Below are 14,910 nucleotides of genomic sequence, written 5' to 3' on the forward strand. Positions count from 1 at the left end.
ACATGGGTACCTGTTACGTCTCAGTGACCCCATATTCCTATTATGGGCACTTCCCCCAAAAAAGCACACCCACATGTCAATCAGAGTGAGAGCGGGAATGATGAGAATTGTTTATTTGAATAGAAGTCAAGGCAACACTGCACACGGCAGCTTTGTTTTATATCAAGACTTAAAAATAGCACAAAAGAAGAAAAGGAGAAGAAAGTCTTGTTCAGCTTTCCAAGTACTGTATTTCCGGACTATAAGTTGCTCCGGAGTATAAGTCACATCAGTCAAAAATGTGTTTTGAAGAGGAAAAAACATGTATAGTTGCAGTGGACTATACGTCACGTTTATTTGTGTTGAATTGGGTCTGTCCCAACCGGGTCATGATTCGCAGGCATTAAATCCGCATCAAATGTCTGTGTTTTGTTGGCAATCAGCATGCAAGTGCATATAATGTAAACAACGCAAACATGTAGTGAATCACCAGTTATCCAGAGATAAAATAGGATAATGTTTTGTGTGTTGTTTGCTCGTGACTCGCTCCTCCAACTGGACACTTCTTGGATTTTATGCTTTTCCGGAAACAAACACTAGAGCAGATCTGTCTTTTATAAATCTGATAAAAATAAAGATTCTTCGGAGATATAAAGAATGAAATACTACTCTATAGGTACTCAAGATTAACATGAGATGATCAGAAACAACGTGTGTTATGTGAGCTTCAATATTTTATCTTTTTAATTGTAATATTTTATATCCATTCTTCTGGGCCTTGACTTAGTAATCTTTGTACATTTGTATGTATTTTTTGCCAAGCCTATTAATTTCTTCTCAAAGCTGAGCTTTAATTTACACTATGATGGAATGTTTTTATTATTGTGTTTTGTTTAGTTTATTCCTAATCATTTATTTACATAATCATTTTATAATAATTATTTATTTGATTATTTAATATTATTTTTATTTATATCAATTTCATTATTATCATTACATTATTGTTTATTTATTCATTATGTTATTTCTATGTTTCGTTGTTTATTCATCTATCCTATATTTTATATATGTCTTATTAATTTCATGGTGGTTCAGTCTCACATTTGTGAAGTCTCATGAGCTGTCCTGTTTGTTTATAATCAGAGATAGATAAAGAGAATGTTTATGGAAGCTCAAGGTCTAGGAGATGTTGCTATTAAGCAATTTTGACATAACAGGGCATGCTAAATTCATGCTTGTTGGACAAGGTTTGAACATCAAGACATGCAACTGAAACTGTACATCAATAAAACTCTGTTCCTATTTTACCTTCATAAAAACTTTGTCTCGTGTCCTGCTTGTGTTCTCTAGCTATGATCGATCTACCCCTTAACTGACAGAAGCCTGTTAAACAAGTACATTTTTATTTTCTGACGTGATTTGGCGTCCGAGGCTGGATCGTAAATATTTTACTTTGTCTGGTGTGGAGACCTGATCTAACAACTACAACATTTTATTTATTACATCTTACATTACGTAAAAAAATCAATTAGCCAAAGATAGACATCACTTTTGGCCTGAACTGTATTATACAAGTTGTATTGCCTTTGCATATGGATCATAAAAACACACACATTTTGCAAATTATTTAATTTTAAATTCTTACTTCCACCAAAATTTACACTACTTTACAATTACACTTTTATTTATAGTCGGTAAAAGAAAATGTCTCATATTTTCATAAAAAAAAAACATACCAAATTATTTAATAATTAAGATATTACTTTAAAACAGTGGAAGCCATAGGAGCTGATTTCTTTTTCTGACAGTGAGTGCTCGACACAACGACACGCAACAATTAGGTTGCTTAGCAAGGGAAGACGCTATGGGAGTGCCCTAAAGCTTTGTAAAGAAGGAAGAAAGCAACGTGGTTTAGACGTAAAATGCATATTCAGCTAATTCATCAAAGCAATAGTAGATATTACAACTTATTCAACAAAGATTCGCCAACCAGAGAGGATTCCGAAGTTCAATTTTTGATTAAAATTAATTAAGTATACCTGGGCACATATGGGATCGGCGCCTATGTTGAGAGGTACTTTAATCCTGTTTCACAAGGTATTATGGTATATAAAAGGTTTAAAAAAGTCCATAAAACCTGAAGATAAAATTACTCTTTTTACATTAACATTTAATGCCAGCAAAACCCAAATTTTTTTAAAATAAAATGCACTAGATTATTATTTCCCAATCTTTGTGTATTTCCAGGTCCAAGCCAGTTATAGTCAGACACTTTGCTTCAAACGTAAACATGACTGGAGTTTTCCTTGTACCTTAAAGAAAGATTTAGTGACTATTAACTTTCTGGTTTACATCTAATGTGACATTATTCCTGTACTGTCAGAAAAAATAATTGTACTATTAACAGCAATAATAATTCTTTGGCTTTTCTCACCTGATTTGAGCTTAGGTTTTCTTTTTAGACTATTCAGACCAAGAATGACCACCGATTCCACTTTGTCATCCGAGACAAACAAGCCTTTATCATCGGCACAGCTGCTAACAAGGCACAAACAGAAAAAAAGAAAATAGATCAAATTAAATGAATATGATCATTTCTACAAACACCTGTGAATAAAAAAAATAAATTGCTATTTTAATGGGTGTACCATTACCTGCTAACAAGCTTGCCTGCTCGCATGCAAAAAAGACGCAGACAGAACTGCATCCTGTCCCTATAACTGAAAGAATGACCATCATCCAGATAAAGAAATCCTTCAGCATTACCCTATAAGAGAAATACACATAATCAATATTTTTTTATACTGTATACATCAGATGTGTGAGTGGGATTATATATATTTTTAAAAAAAAGCTCATTACAGTACAAAAAAGCACAAACTTTCTTTGTAAAAATATTTAGTATATAAAAAATGATCATTGTGAAATAGCTGTTCTTGCATTTTTAAACATAACAAACCTGCCTATTCTGCTTTACACGTATTAAACTTTTTGAAAGAGTTATTAAAAATAAACTATTTATATTATTATATCATTTGAGTTTAAATGTATATTTATATGAGCCCTCACCTTAGAGTCCAAAGCTACGGTCAAAGTGATTGAATGCTGCTGTAGATCAGCTGTACACGAACCACAACCTGCTCTCCTGGGCACCACTGTCCCCCCACGCTGGAATACAGGCACCTTTCACAGAGAGTTTTATTATATGAAAAATAAAATGATCATGACTGAAGTCTTTTGTGTTGCCTGCTGGATGTAAATAAAAGATGATCTGAAAGTTACTTACAGTGTTCAAAGTTACTGGGAAATCCAGAATTCTGCCACCTCCGTGTACCTTAGCGGTGTCTGTGGCATACCACAACTGCGCACAAACACACAAAGCAGATTTTATTTTCTTATAGACATAAAATATAAAATGCATTAAATACTGTATAGTTCAAATAGATGAGGCTTACCTGATCAGATCCTGGCAGCAAAACCTTGACCTCAGAGACTCCAGGGTCAGTCACAGGGCACACAAGAAGAGCACTTCCTGAAAATTCGTTAAAAAGGTAAGATTTTGGGTATCACAAACAATACACCCTTGTGATTTTGTCGTATGTTGTTTACCGATCATGTACTGATTCTCTACAGCAAACATATCTGTGTCTTTAGGAAACTCGACCCAAAGAGGTCTGTGGGAAACAAAAGAAACAACATAAGACCGTTACATATTCATATGATACAGCAGTGTTTCTCAAACTTTTTCTGACATTCCCCACTTTGGAGTTAGGGAAGGGTTCTGAGCCCCACCAGTCCCAAATCACCCCAACAAAATGGTAATCAATTAGGCTTTAAGTTTAACTGTTGAATGTATTTGATCACATCATATTTTAAAACATAACAGCATTAAACAGATTCAACAGAGAAAATAAACATGCAACTGTTTTATCACTTTGCATGAAATAAGACTTTGTTCAAAAGTAAATATTAATAAAGCAACTCAGTTTGAATTTTGTCTCTGACAAAAGTCATACTTTCTTTTCAGCTATTTATTTTTGTTTTGTTAAGACAGGTCCACTGTCTTAATTCATTCTTGTAGGCTATGGTTCTGCGTGACATTTTCCTCACAGTCTGATGTTGTTTTAAATTATGCTTGTATTAAAATGTGTCGTTTTGAGCTTTAAATAAAGGAATTAATAGAGATGGGCACAAAAATACCAAATTTCCTCCTGTTTGTCACGCCCCACTTGTAATGATCCTATTCCCACCAGTGGGGCCCGCCCCACACTTTGAGAAACACTGTGATACAGTAAGGGTAAATTTACTTTGACTTTGAAATTTAAATTGACTACCTTGGCCCTAGTAATTCTGTTATCGTACAAATAAATTATACTCAATGGGATGTCAAATGCTGGAGGTTCAAATTCAGTACCTGATAGGAGGCAGAGCTGAAGTGTGTGCTTGGTAAAACAAAGTGTACCAGTATGGCAAGAGAAAGTATCTCTGCTGAATAGCAGAACGAATTGCAGAAGTGACGTCATCCCCGAACAGCCAGGGCTCACGACGTTTGGTGTCTTTAGACGAGTGTCCTCGGAAAAATGGCTGGAGAGCCCCAGCCTGGTACCAGCGGACCAGCAGCTCGGGGTCTGGGTCTTGCACAAAACCCCCTACATCAGCTAGGGAGCAAGAATACACATCTATGACGTGTTATTTAAATAAACATCACCAACTGTAAAACTGACAAGTATGCAGAACTGCACTTTAACGTAAATAAAACAAAAGCAGTCAACCTCCACAAAAATGTATTCCTGTCAAACTTAGTGACAGCAGCATGGGTAAAGAAATCTTCAAGTATTCCCAAGTAGCAACATTGTCCCCAGTCCATATGGCACCTACAGTATGACATAAGCAATACAATGTTTATTTTAAGAAGCACAATTGGTTACTATCTATTGATTCATCCTGGACTAGAGCTCACCCCATCTTTGAGACCCTGCAAAGAATGAGCGTGAAAGGACAAACGGCCTCTCCAAACCTCCTGAACGGGTTAACAAACCCTCAAACGTAGCCATGTGCTGCGAGAAAGAAAAAATATATTGCATTGGTCATATCTGCATTTCAAGCTTAAATAGTAGTTGTTAGCTGAGCTTACCTGATGGAAACCATACAAGTTGTGCAAGTCTCTATGCTCCCAGTCTCCATGGTGCACTGCATCTTTGGGCATTGTCTGCTCTGGCCCATTAAAGACAGAAGGTTCATTCATGTCGTTCCAGATAAACAAAGATTCTGTTGACCCCTAATGCACGCATAGATGAACAGAAAACTGTTATCAAGATGTGCACTGAACCAAAGCACTTTGTCATCTCACAAACAACTTAAACAACATTCAGAAACTTCTAGCAACAATGTAATCAGACTTTAAAGGGACACTCCACTTTTTTTGAAAATAGGCTCAGTTAAATATTTGATATTTATCGTTTTGGAATCCATTCAGCCGATCTCCAGATCTGGGGGTACCACTTTTAGCATAGCATAGCATAATAAATTGAATCTGATTAGACCATTAGCATTGCGCTAAAAAAATAACCAAAGTGTTTCGATATTTTTCCTATTTACAGCTTGATTCTTCTGTAGTTACATTGTGTACTAAGACAGACAGAAAATTAAAAGTTGCTATTTTCTAGGCTGATATGGCTAGGAACTATACTCTCATTCTGGCGTAATAATCAATGACTTTGCTACTGTACCACGGCTGCAGCAGGTGCAATGATATTACGCAGCACCCCAACGTTTTTGGTCATTTTTAAGCGTGATGCTAATGGTCTAATCAGATTCAATGGATTATGCTAAGCTATGATAAAAATGGTACCGCCAAACCCGGAGATCAGCCGAATGGATTCCAAAACGGTAAAAATCAAATGTTTAACTCAATGGGAGCTGGAAAATGAGCCTATTTTCCAAAAAGTGGAGTGTTAAAGAGTTACAAAAGTGTCCTTAAAAGACTTATAAGACTCACTTCATATTTGTTTAGAGAGAAGTTTCTGGCATACCATGACCTTGTCTTTGAGCTGCTAAAGTCCAAGTAGCAGGATTCACCTGATAATACAACAAATCAATCAAATGTTTTCATATACGTTTCAATCATTCAAAAATGCATTGTTTTGACATCTGTTAAGTCTGGCTGTAACATTAAACACATTTCACAGGAAAGAAGCACATTACATAAACTGAGGCTTTTTTTCCAAATAAAGCAAAAATTTATAATCACATCATACCTGGCCAACAGGTTCCCTCATAAACACCACCTTCTCTATTTTTCACCATATGGCCTCCTTCTTTAGCTTCACAGTAAAACGACCAATCAGGATCGATCTTGATGTGGGGGTCACTTATAACAACCAACTACACAGGAATATAATAAACAATAAAAATGTATCCTGGCACATTGTTCAACATATTAAACTTAATATAAATCACTAAAAGCTGGTGACAGCAGCGGCAGTTCACCTGGCCACACCCCTAATTGTGTGAAGAACTTTAAGGCTTAATATAATGTAAACGGAGGAGTTACGAATAAATTCACCCCCCTCACAGTTGTCAAATTGGTCAAAATTAGCTACACCAAAAACACTTTTAGTACCAGGCTGTAAACATATTTTTTTCCCCTTTTGGAGCCAGTCTCTAGTGGGCAGTCGATGAATTGCAGTTTAAGCCATTTCTGTGTAAGCTTTATGATAGAGACTGGCTGCCCCTTGCAGCATACCAAACAGAACTATTCTTGAAAGTAAACACCTATGATTTGCTATTGGTCAGTGACCATTGCATAATAGGAGGTTTGTTGATGCCCTGCCTTCTTTAACATGGTGTCCTTAATTTCATTAAGTAAAAAAAGGTCTAAATCTACATCGTCATACCTTTCTTTTCTTCTTCTGCAGGTGATGTTGTAGTTCCACTGGCTTTGGGAAAAGCTTTGAGTCCCAGGTGAAATAGCGCTTCCCATCGGTGTGCTCAATATCCAACCATATGACATCATAAGGGATATTGTGGAGGTCAAATCCAGCATCCACGGCTTTTACGTCTGCCTCGTCCTCATAGTTCCAGCGGCACTGATGGTACCCCAAAGAAAACAGTGGAGGCAGAGCCTGGTAGCCTGTGAGCAGAGACATTTACATTCGTGTGAGCTTCTTATGTATACTTCACCATGTCAACAGAGAGACTGTCATAAAATATTTTAGCATAATAAAAGTGATGATGTTTATGGCATCTGTCATTTCCTGGAATATGCAGTCATTGGTTGATGTCTGTTGCCTGCCAGTAAAAAAAGTCTTGTGGTATCCATAAAGAAAAAAACTGGGGAAGGACAATACCTGTGAGCTGCGCATACTGAGAGAACACCTGGGCAGCCGAGGGTCCCAGCAAAATGAAACAGTCAATTGTGCCACTCTCAGATACCCATCTCACATCAGTCTGAGGTGTGATCTTACTCTTCTTCCCTGGTGGTTCATTCGCACCCTGTTTAAACATCAAAAATTCATCAATCACAGTAATACTGATTTAATTTAGCTTTTCACAATTAATAAAGTTTGTTTATCAAGAAAATGTCAATTTAAACAAACAGAGCTATGTTTTGACAGTGCCAAAAAGTATTAGTAACAGTCTTTACATGCTTTGGGAACCTCAAAAATATTACATGCTTCACATTTTAGGCAAAAACTTTACAATGTATGTAAACCGCACCTCGATTGGCTTTGGGTTGTACTCGATGTCAATCAATGTCTCAGACGCGTTCAGCCAGAACACCCCAAGCGTTCTCTCTGGCTTGTGAGCTAGCATGAATGGGACAGAACCGTAAAGGCCCAATCTGCTATTGATGTCATAGGCAAACACATCCAAGTTGTACAGTCGATATGCCTCAGCGGTACTGTAAAGGAGATATGGAGTTGGCCTATTATGTAAGACAAGAATGTGTTGCATCAGTATCACAGTGATTATTTAAAGTGCATCACCTTGTGTCTTTTAAAAGCAGGGTATCAGCATGTTCAGGAAGACCATATGTATGGCTGAATCCGTGGAGACGCAAGTCCATGCCCACAGAACTGGGACCTAAATTGAAGACATTTCATTATAAGTAGATTTCTATATATATATATATATATCATTTGTGTTCATCAACACAAGATCAAGTTTTACATTTAATGTGAATACTATGTTTAAAGGTGCAGTGTGTAAATTCTAGCTGCATCTAGTCTCAGTCCACGGCTCACTCCTCGCTTTTGAAACACATAGAGAAGCCACCACAGGACAAGCATGTCATCATCGGAGACAACTTAGTAAAAAAAATTGTCAGCTAAGGGCTACTGTAGAAACATGGCGGCACAAAATGGTGACTTCCAATGTAAGGGGACCCTCGGTGTATGTGGATAAAAACGTCTCATTTTAAGGTAATAAAACTTAGAAAAAAATCTAAGGTCTTTATACACCACTGATATTATAGGTATGTATATTATATTGCATTTCTGTCAAGAGATCCTCCTTAAAGTTACACACCGTACCTTTAATACGGTATAATATTCTAGTTTAACAAGTCATTTAAGCATTGCAACACAGGTTTGTGCAGATCTGTTGCTTATTGTGAAAGTGGTGTGACGCATGTTTTTTTACTTATTAAAACTGTGCCGTGGCAGAAAAAAGGTTGGGAAACACTGCCCTAGAGAACTGCTTCAAAATATTAAGAGCTCAAATGCAAAACCCTCTACTTGCATCTGACATGTTTTCTTGTAAATAAGCATTTTTATCAGGCTCTGATGTTTAGGTTTAAAAGTTTTACTTTAATGGCACTGAAAAGATCATCATTAGTCTGAAACTGAAGCGCCTTATTTTCACAAATGTCACTAGTCATTTGAATGGTAGCCTATTAAACTAATTTGACTATTTATCACTGCAAAACCCTCTGGGGCGGGTTCCCAGACATGGCTGATCCTAGTCCCAGACTTAAATGCATGTTTGAGCTGCTTTAATTTCAAAACAGCTTGCCCTGACATATTTTAACATATATCAGTACCATTGTTTTTTCTTAAGATGCACACCAGTATTGTTTTTTTTTGTAAGGTATTGTAAAAAAAACTACTTAAATGTCCTAAAATAACTAGTCCTGGATTAATCTAAACCCTGCCCGGTATCTTCCATGATGCATTTAGTGTAGACTTTGCTGTAAAACTTTTGTGCCGTTTAACGTTTTCTGCTAACAAGCAGTATTTCCGAATGGTCTGAGGCCAAGAGTAAGCGGATTTGAAGAGTATGTTTTTAATGAATGTATAATACCTTTTGCATCTGAGCTCTTCATGTAATGTTTCATTGTGCACTAAGAAAGTAACCCTTTTAAAACTAATATTAAAAGTTTCAACAAGTGTGAAGGTCAAAAATGGATTTGTAATCTAAAGGAATGCCTACCATTTGCCTTGATGTCCTGAAACTGTCTGAATGTTTCTTTCCACAGCCCACATGGATCTTCATCAACCTTTGAAATTCAAAGTTTTGTTACACTATATGGAGGTTTCCCTGATATGGCTTAAGATTACTCTAGGACTAAAGATGTCATTGTTTTGCCTCATGATTCACATCAGTATTGCTTTTTTGTACGGCATATTTGTAAAATGTCCTAATATAACAAAGACCTAGTCCTGGCTTAATCTAAACCCTGTCTGGAAAACCGCCCCTATAAATTTCAAAAATCGATTTAACGTTATGTTATAAATTCTTACCTGAAGTGAACCTGAAGATGTCCTAGAGAAAGTATTCACAGTTTAGGTCAAAACAATCAAAACTAACATCCAAAATTAAGGCAACAACAAAGAGTATGTAACAACACTACTTCGAACAATACTTTGAAGTCTTATATACCTAGTTGGTTCCTGCAGAGTTTCAAAGCATAGTCTGTTCCCTGGATTGAGTGTGACAATCTCTTCCCCATCACAGGTGACCTCGAGTCTGAAAGGTGAGGCTGAAACTAGGAGCTGGTACTGGCCAAAACCCCATGTTAGAGATACAGCGTCATCTCTTTGCCATTGAACTCTTAGCCTGTCAATCAAACAAAAAAAACAAAAACAACATACAATGAAGTAATGGTACAAACAGATTCAAGAAAGATTTCAGGTGTGAAACCTTGTTTTCGGTTTTCTCTATGAAAAGCAATGCAAAATTGCTTACGGGACATATGATGGTTCACCAGTCAGAACATCTGAAACCTGATAACGTGGTTTAATTGCCTGTAGTTCATCAATTGAAACTCTGATTGTGCCATTTTGGGTCACCCGTATTTGAAGACACAGTCTGTCCTATAAGATTATAAAGAAAGTTTTTTTTAAACATGCTGCTATACTAAATGAATAAAGACATAATTTCTGTTAGTGCATCCTTCATCCTTGGGTTACTGCCATGGTTCTTTTAGGTATTTTTCAGCAAATCAAAGAGAAATAGTTGAGGTAACATAATTCATAGTGGTAATTTATTTTATTTATAACACTAAGATATGAATATTTAAAAATGCAATGTGAGTTTACCTGAGACTCGTGCTCAGAGAGCTCCAGACTGGCACATCTATCTGTGAGTACTAAAGTCTCAAGGGAGGCAAAGTATTGAGACAATCCTTTATCTTTCTGTCGCCTGTAAAAGAGTTCAAAGGTCAACAATAAAATTATCCAACTTTATATTAGATAATATTTATATTAGATCAAGAGTGTAATTACATGCAGATATATTTGGTGTAAGTACAGACCTAATACATAGTTTGCTATGTAATACATTGTAATTACATACTTATTAAATATATTATCTTTTTTAAACATAATAACCATTATAAAAATATTATATTGTACGTACTGTATTTGTATTTTATACTGTATTTTATATAATTATAAATATAATTTTTAGTGTAAATATTTAGTGTAAAAATATTTTCTAATAAATAATGAAATATTCTAATCTAGTTAACAAATAACCTCAGTTACCTGTAGAATAAGATGTCATCATTTTTCTTAAACTTCTCTTTCCCCTCATCACCCGGAACGACACTGAAACGTAATGTTACATTATTATAGACTTACACTGTATGTCCTACAAGCAATAACGATAACAGTGGCTACATTGATAGCACAAATTCAGCAACGTGCAGCTGATCACGTTACGTATCTACGCTTGCGATTGTTATTGTATGTATATGCTTCAAGATTGCTGTCCTATAGGATTTACATTCACCTCTCAAACGATTCAGAAACGTTCACCTCCATGCCTCCACCAAGTTAAGGGAAGTTACTTGACAGGTCGGAAGTATATTTTATATTTGTTCAGGGCACAAAGTAATTCTCCTCCAGGGGGCGCGTAAGGTTTCTGACAGCCGAGCTCTTTCAGATATTTTAAAAAAATTGCAATATTTTAAATATGATTATTAATATTATTTGTACTCGACATATAAACGGAAATACACCCCCGTTTTATGTAAAAAAGAAAAAACCATCAACGTTAAAACTTCATCGAGTGATCATAATTCGACTGTGATTGGTCTATCCGGACTATCGCTTATTAAAGTAGCAGCTACTTTGTGACCGAACAGATACATTTAAATTGGTAATTGCTGCAGTTGTCTAAAATAACAATTTAATCTCATGCTTCGGTTTCCGAAGTAAAATAACCGTCATAATATCCACATAGGCTTTTTAACAAAATTTAGTAGAACTGGAGTAACACAACCAAGCAAATTGATTCCTGAGGTCGTTGCTGTTTCTAAATTAAATGTCACCTGAGTCCATGACAGAGCGAGACAAGCGTATTTCTTATTTATAGTGTTAATCTCTGCATTTACTAATACATTCATTAAACCAAACGAATTAACTGTTAATATTAATAAATGAATTTCCAAACATTAACAAGAATTAATACATGCGGGGAAAAAATAGGAAAATACCAAAGTACCAAGACAAAGTACCAAGACAATGACAATGAACTTCAGAAACGGGAAGTCATAAAGCAATTGCCAAATTTTATTACAAAGCACAAGCAATGATTAATTTACTGTATTTGGACAACAGCTGAGGAAATAAAAAATACTAATATAGATTATAGGTTAAAAAGAAACTTATGTACACGATTTATAAAGCCTAGAAGTCAGAAAAGCATGCCCAACCACAACATATCCCATCTAAGCCACTGTCTAAATATCTTAGCCATGCGCTGGATATTTATTTATCACATCAACCCCAACATAATATAGCACACCAGGGTGAACCTGCACCATGGATGTTTACTAATTTGGAGTAGAAAAGGAATTTTACTACATTTCAGTTCATGTTTTTGAGTTTATAAAAAAAAAAGTAAATTATTTGATTGAACACAATGCTTCATTGTAGGTCACATGTGGTAGAGGTACATGTTCATTCATAAAGGAAATCTGTATCATGATAAACATTGAACAAAATTATAAATGCAACACTTTTGTTTTTGCCTCCATTTATCATGAGATCTAAGACGTTTTCTACATACACAAAAGGCCTATTCAAGTCAGTTGCCCACTTAAGTCAATTACAACGACGAACTGCAGTCAGGTTGAGACCCAGATGAGCTTCCCAGAGACGGTTTCTGACAGTTTATGCAGAAATTCTTTGGTTATGCAAACCGATTGTTGCAGCAGCTGTCTGGGTGGCTGGACTCAGCTGATCTTGGAGCTGAAAATCCTGGATGGGGAGGTCCTGGGCTGGTGTGGTTATACGTGGTCTGCGGTTGCGATGCCAGTTGCATGTACTGAAACTTCTCTGAAACGCCTTTGGAGACGGCTTATGGTAGAGAAATCTCTACTGAAAAATCCAGCTTAGACCAGCATAAGCTGGTGAGGTGGCTTTAGCTGGTCTCCCAGCTTGGTTTTAGCTGGTATTGCTGGTGTAGAAAGCTGGTCTAGCTGTGTTTGTCACTTTTTAAGTTGGTCTAGCTGTGTTTTGGTCACATTTTAAGCTGGTCTAGCTGGACTTAACTGGTCAGGCTGGAAGACCAGCTGACCCACTAGCATGACCAGCTTTGCCAGGCTGGGAAAACCAGCTTAGACCAGCTACTGCCACTTTAAACCAGCTAAAACCAGTCACCAGCCCATGCTGGTCTTTGCTGGATTCCCCAGTAGGGATGAACATTAAATTCACAGGCAACAGCTCTGATAGACATTCCTGCAGTCAGCATGGCAATTGCATGCTCCCTCAAAACTTGGAACATCTTTGGCATTGAGTGATATTGGCATTGAGTGGCATTTGGATGAGTGATAAAACTGCACATTTTATGCCTAGTCCACACGAACACGGCTATTTCCTCCAAAAAAAATCCCGTCCACACATGCTCAGTTTAAAAGAAATCTCCGTCCGCATGAAAAAGCAAAAAAATGTTAAGCGCTGTCAAGAGCAAGCCACATCAGCAGGAGGTTATATAACCCAAATCGCAGCGCACAATCTGACATCAAACACAGCGGATAACGGCGCACACTATGATGTCGCAAGGCAAAAACCCTGGTTTTACGGTCTACACAACAACACTGCAACCGGCGTTTCTTAAAATCCTCACCCTGGCAGGGGTTTTGAAAAATATTCAGCTTCAGTTCCCTGATACTGCGTTTTCGTGGACAAACAGCCGAACCGCGTAAAAAAAGTCACGGTTATTAAAAATACTCATGTCCGTGTGGACTAGGCCTTAGAGTGGTCTTTTACTGTGGCCAGCCTAAGGCACACCTGTGCAATAATCATGCTGTCTAATCAGCATCATGATAAGCCATATGATTCCTGTGAGGTGGATGGATTATCTCGGCAAAGGAGAAATGCTGACTAACACAGATTTAGGCAGATTGGTGAACAATATTTGAGAGAATTAGAACTTTTGTATACATAGAATTTCTTTGATCTTTAAGTTCAGCTCATGAAAAATTGTTTATAATTTTGTCCAGTGTATATTACATTCAGAAATGTATTTTGGGAAGTAATTTTATACTTCTCTCTTAATGCAACACTGAGGGATTTTTTGCAGTAGACAACTACAGTTCTGAATGTTTTATCATTTTAATTCTCTGACAACAATGTTATAAAAAATCACTGTTACTTTTTCCACAAGTTTAGGATGATGAAAAAGGGAAGCATGTTAAAAACAAATAAATTAAAGTTGAAAAACACACTCATACTAGACATATTTGTCCTGCCATGGCACAGCTCCTGCTGTGGACATAAAGTAGTCCTTAAGTACATTTCGCAGATTTTTGGCATGATTGCTGGCATTACGCATTCTTGCCCCTCTCCAAGGCTGCAGTGCTCCGAGTCTCTCCCTTCTCCACTCTCCTGCAACAAATTCTTTGTCTGCAGTTTCCCAATCTGCCAGTCCTGATGGGAGATATGCCTCAGACCCACGCTGTCCTAGATAATTGTGAAGGCACACGGCTGCCATAGTCACTTTGATGACTTTGTCTGGAGATAAAAATATTGTAGAACGAAACACTCGCCACTGGTTGGCAAGGATGCCAAAGGCATTATCTACAACCCTACGTGCCCGTGAAAGGCGGTAGTTGAAAATTTGCTGGTCAAACTCCAGCTGTTTGTGTGGAAAAGGCTTTATCAGATCTGGGCGGAGGGGACAAGCCTCATCCCCCAAAAACACAAAGGGAAATTGCACATTTGAATTAGGCAGTGACTCTGCGGGTGGGACATTCAGCAGCTCACTATCCAACACTCTTCTAAGGTCGGCGTTATCAAACAGACCTGCATCAGAAGCTCTGCCCTGAGTACTCACATTCACATAAATGAAATTGCAGTTTGCATCAACAGCTGCCATCATGAGGACAGAAAATCTGCATTTATAATTCCTACATGTACTGCCACTGTGTGCTGGTGGCTGGAAACAAATGTGTTTTCCATCCAGAGAACCCAAGCACTGAGG

General features: G+C 37.1%; 1 protein-coding gene across 1 annotated transcript; it reads right to left on the reverse strand.

Moving 5' to 3' along the window:
• Positions 1–1,593: 1,593 nt before the first annotated feature.
• Positions 1,594–11,320, reverse strand: LOC129417919 (neutral alpha-glucosidase C). The gene is made up of 24 exons (XM_073869521.1): positions 11,215–11,320; positions 10,968–11,030; positions 10,521–10,623; positions 10,168–10,295; positions 9,862–10,038; positions 9,723–9,744; positions 9,412–9,478; positions 7,968–8,064; positions 7,699–7,882; positions 7,329–7,473; positions 6,876–7,111; positions 6,237–6,363; positions 5,978–6,057; positions 5,114–5,257; positions 4,940–5,036; positions 4,752–4,853; positions 4,394–4,637; positions 3,589–3,653; positions 3,435–3,511; positions 3,266–3,340; positions 3,049–3,162; positions 2,634–2,746; positions 2,414–2,514; positions 1,594–2,291 (listed from the first exon to the last, which is right to left on the reverse strand). The coding sequence occupies exons 1-24, from the start codon at positions 11,244–11,246 to the stop codon at positions 2,191–2,193; spliced, it is 2,694 nt and encodes an 897-aa protein (XP_073725622.1). The 5' UTR covers positions 11,247–11,320; the 3' UTR covers positions 1,594–2,190.
• Positions 11,321–14,910: the final 3,590 nt, after the last annotated feature.

Source organism: Misgurnus anguillicaudatus, chromosome 7 (assembly GCF_027580225.2).
Source record: "Misgurnus anguillicaudatus chromosome 7, ASM2758022v2, whole genome shotgun sequence".
NCBI lineage: Eukaryota > Metazoa > Chordata > Actinopteri > Cypriniformes > Cobitidae > Misgurnus > Misgurnus anguillicaudatus.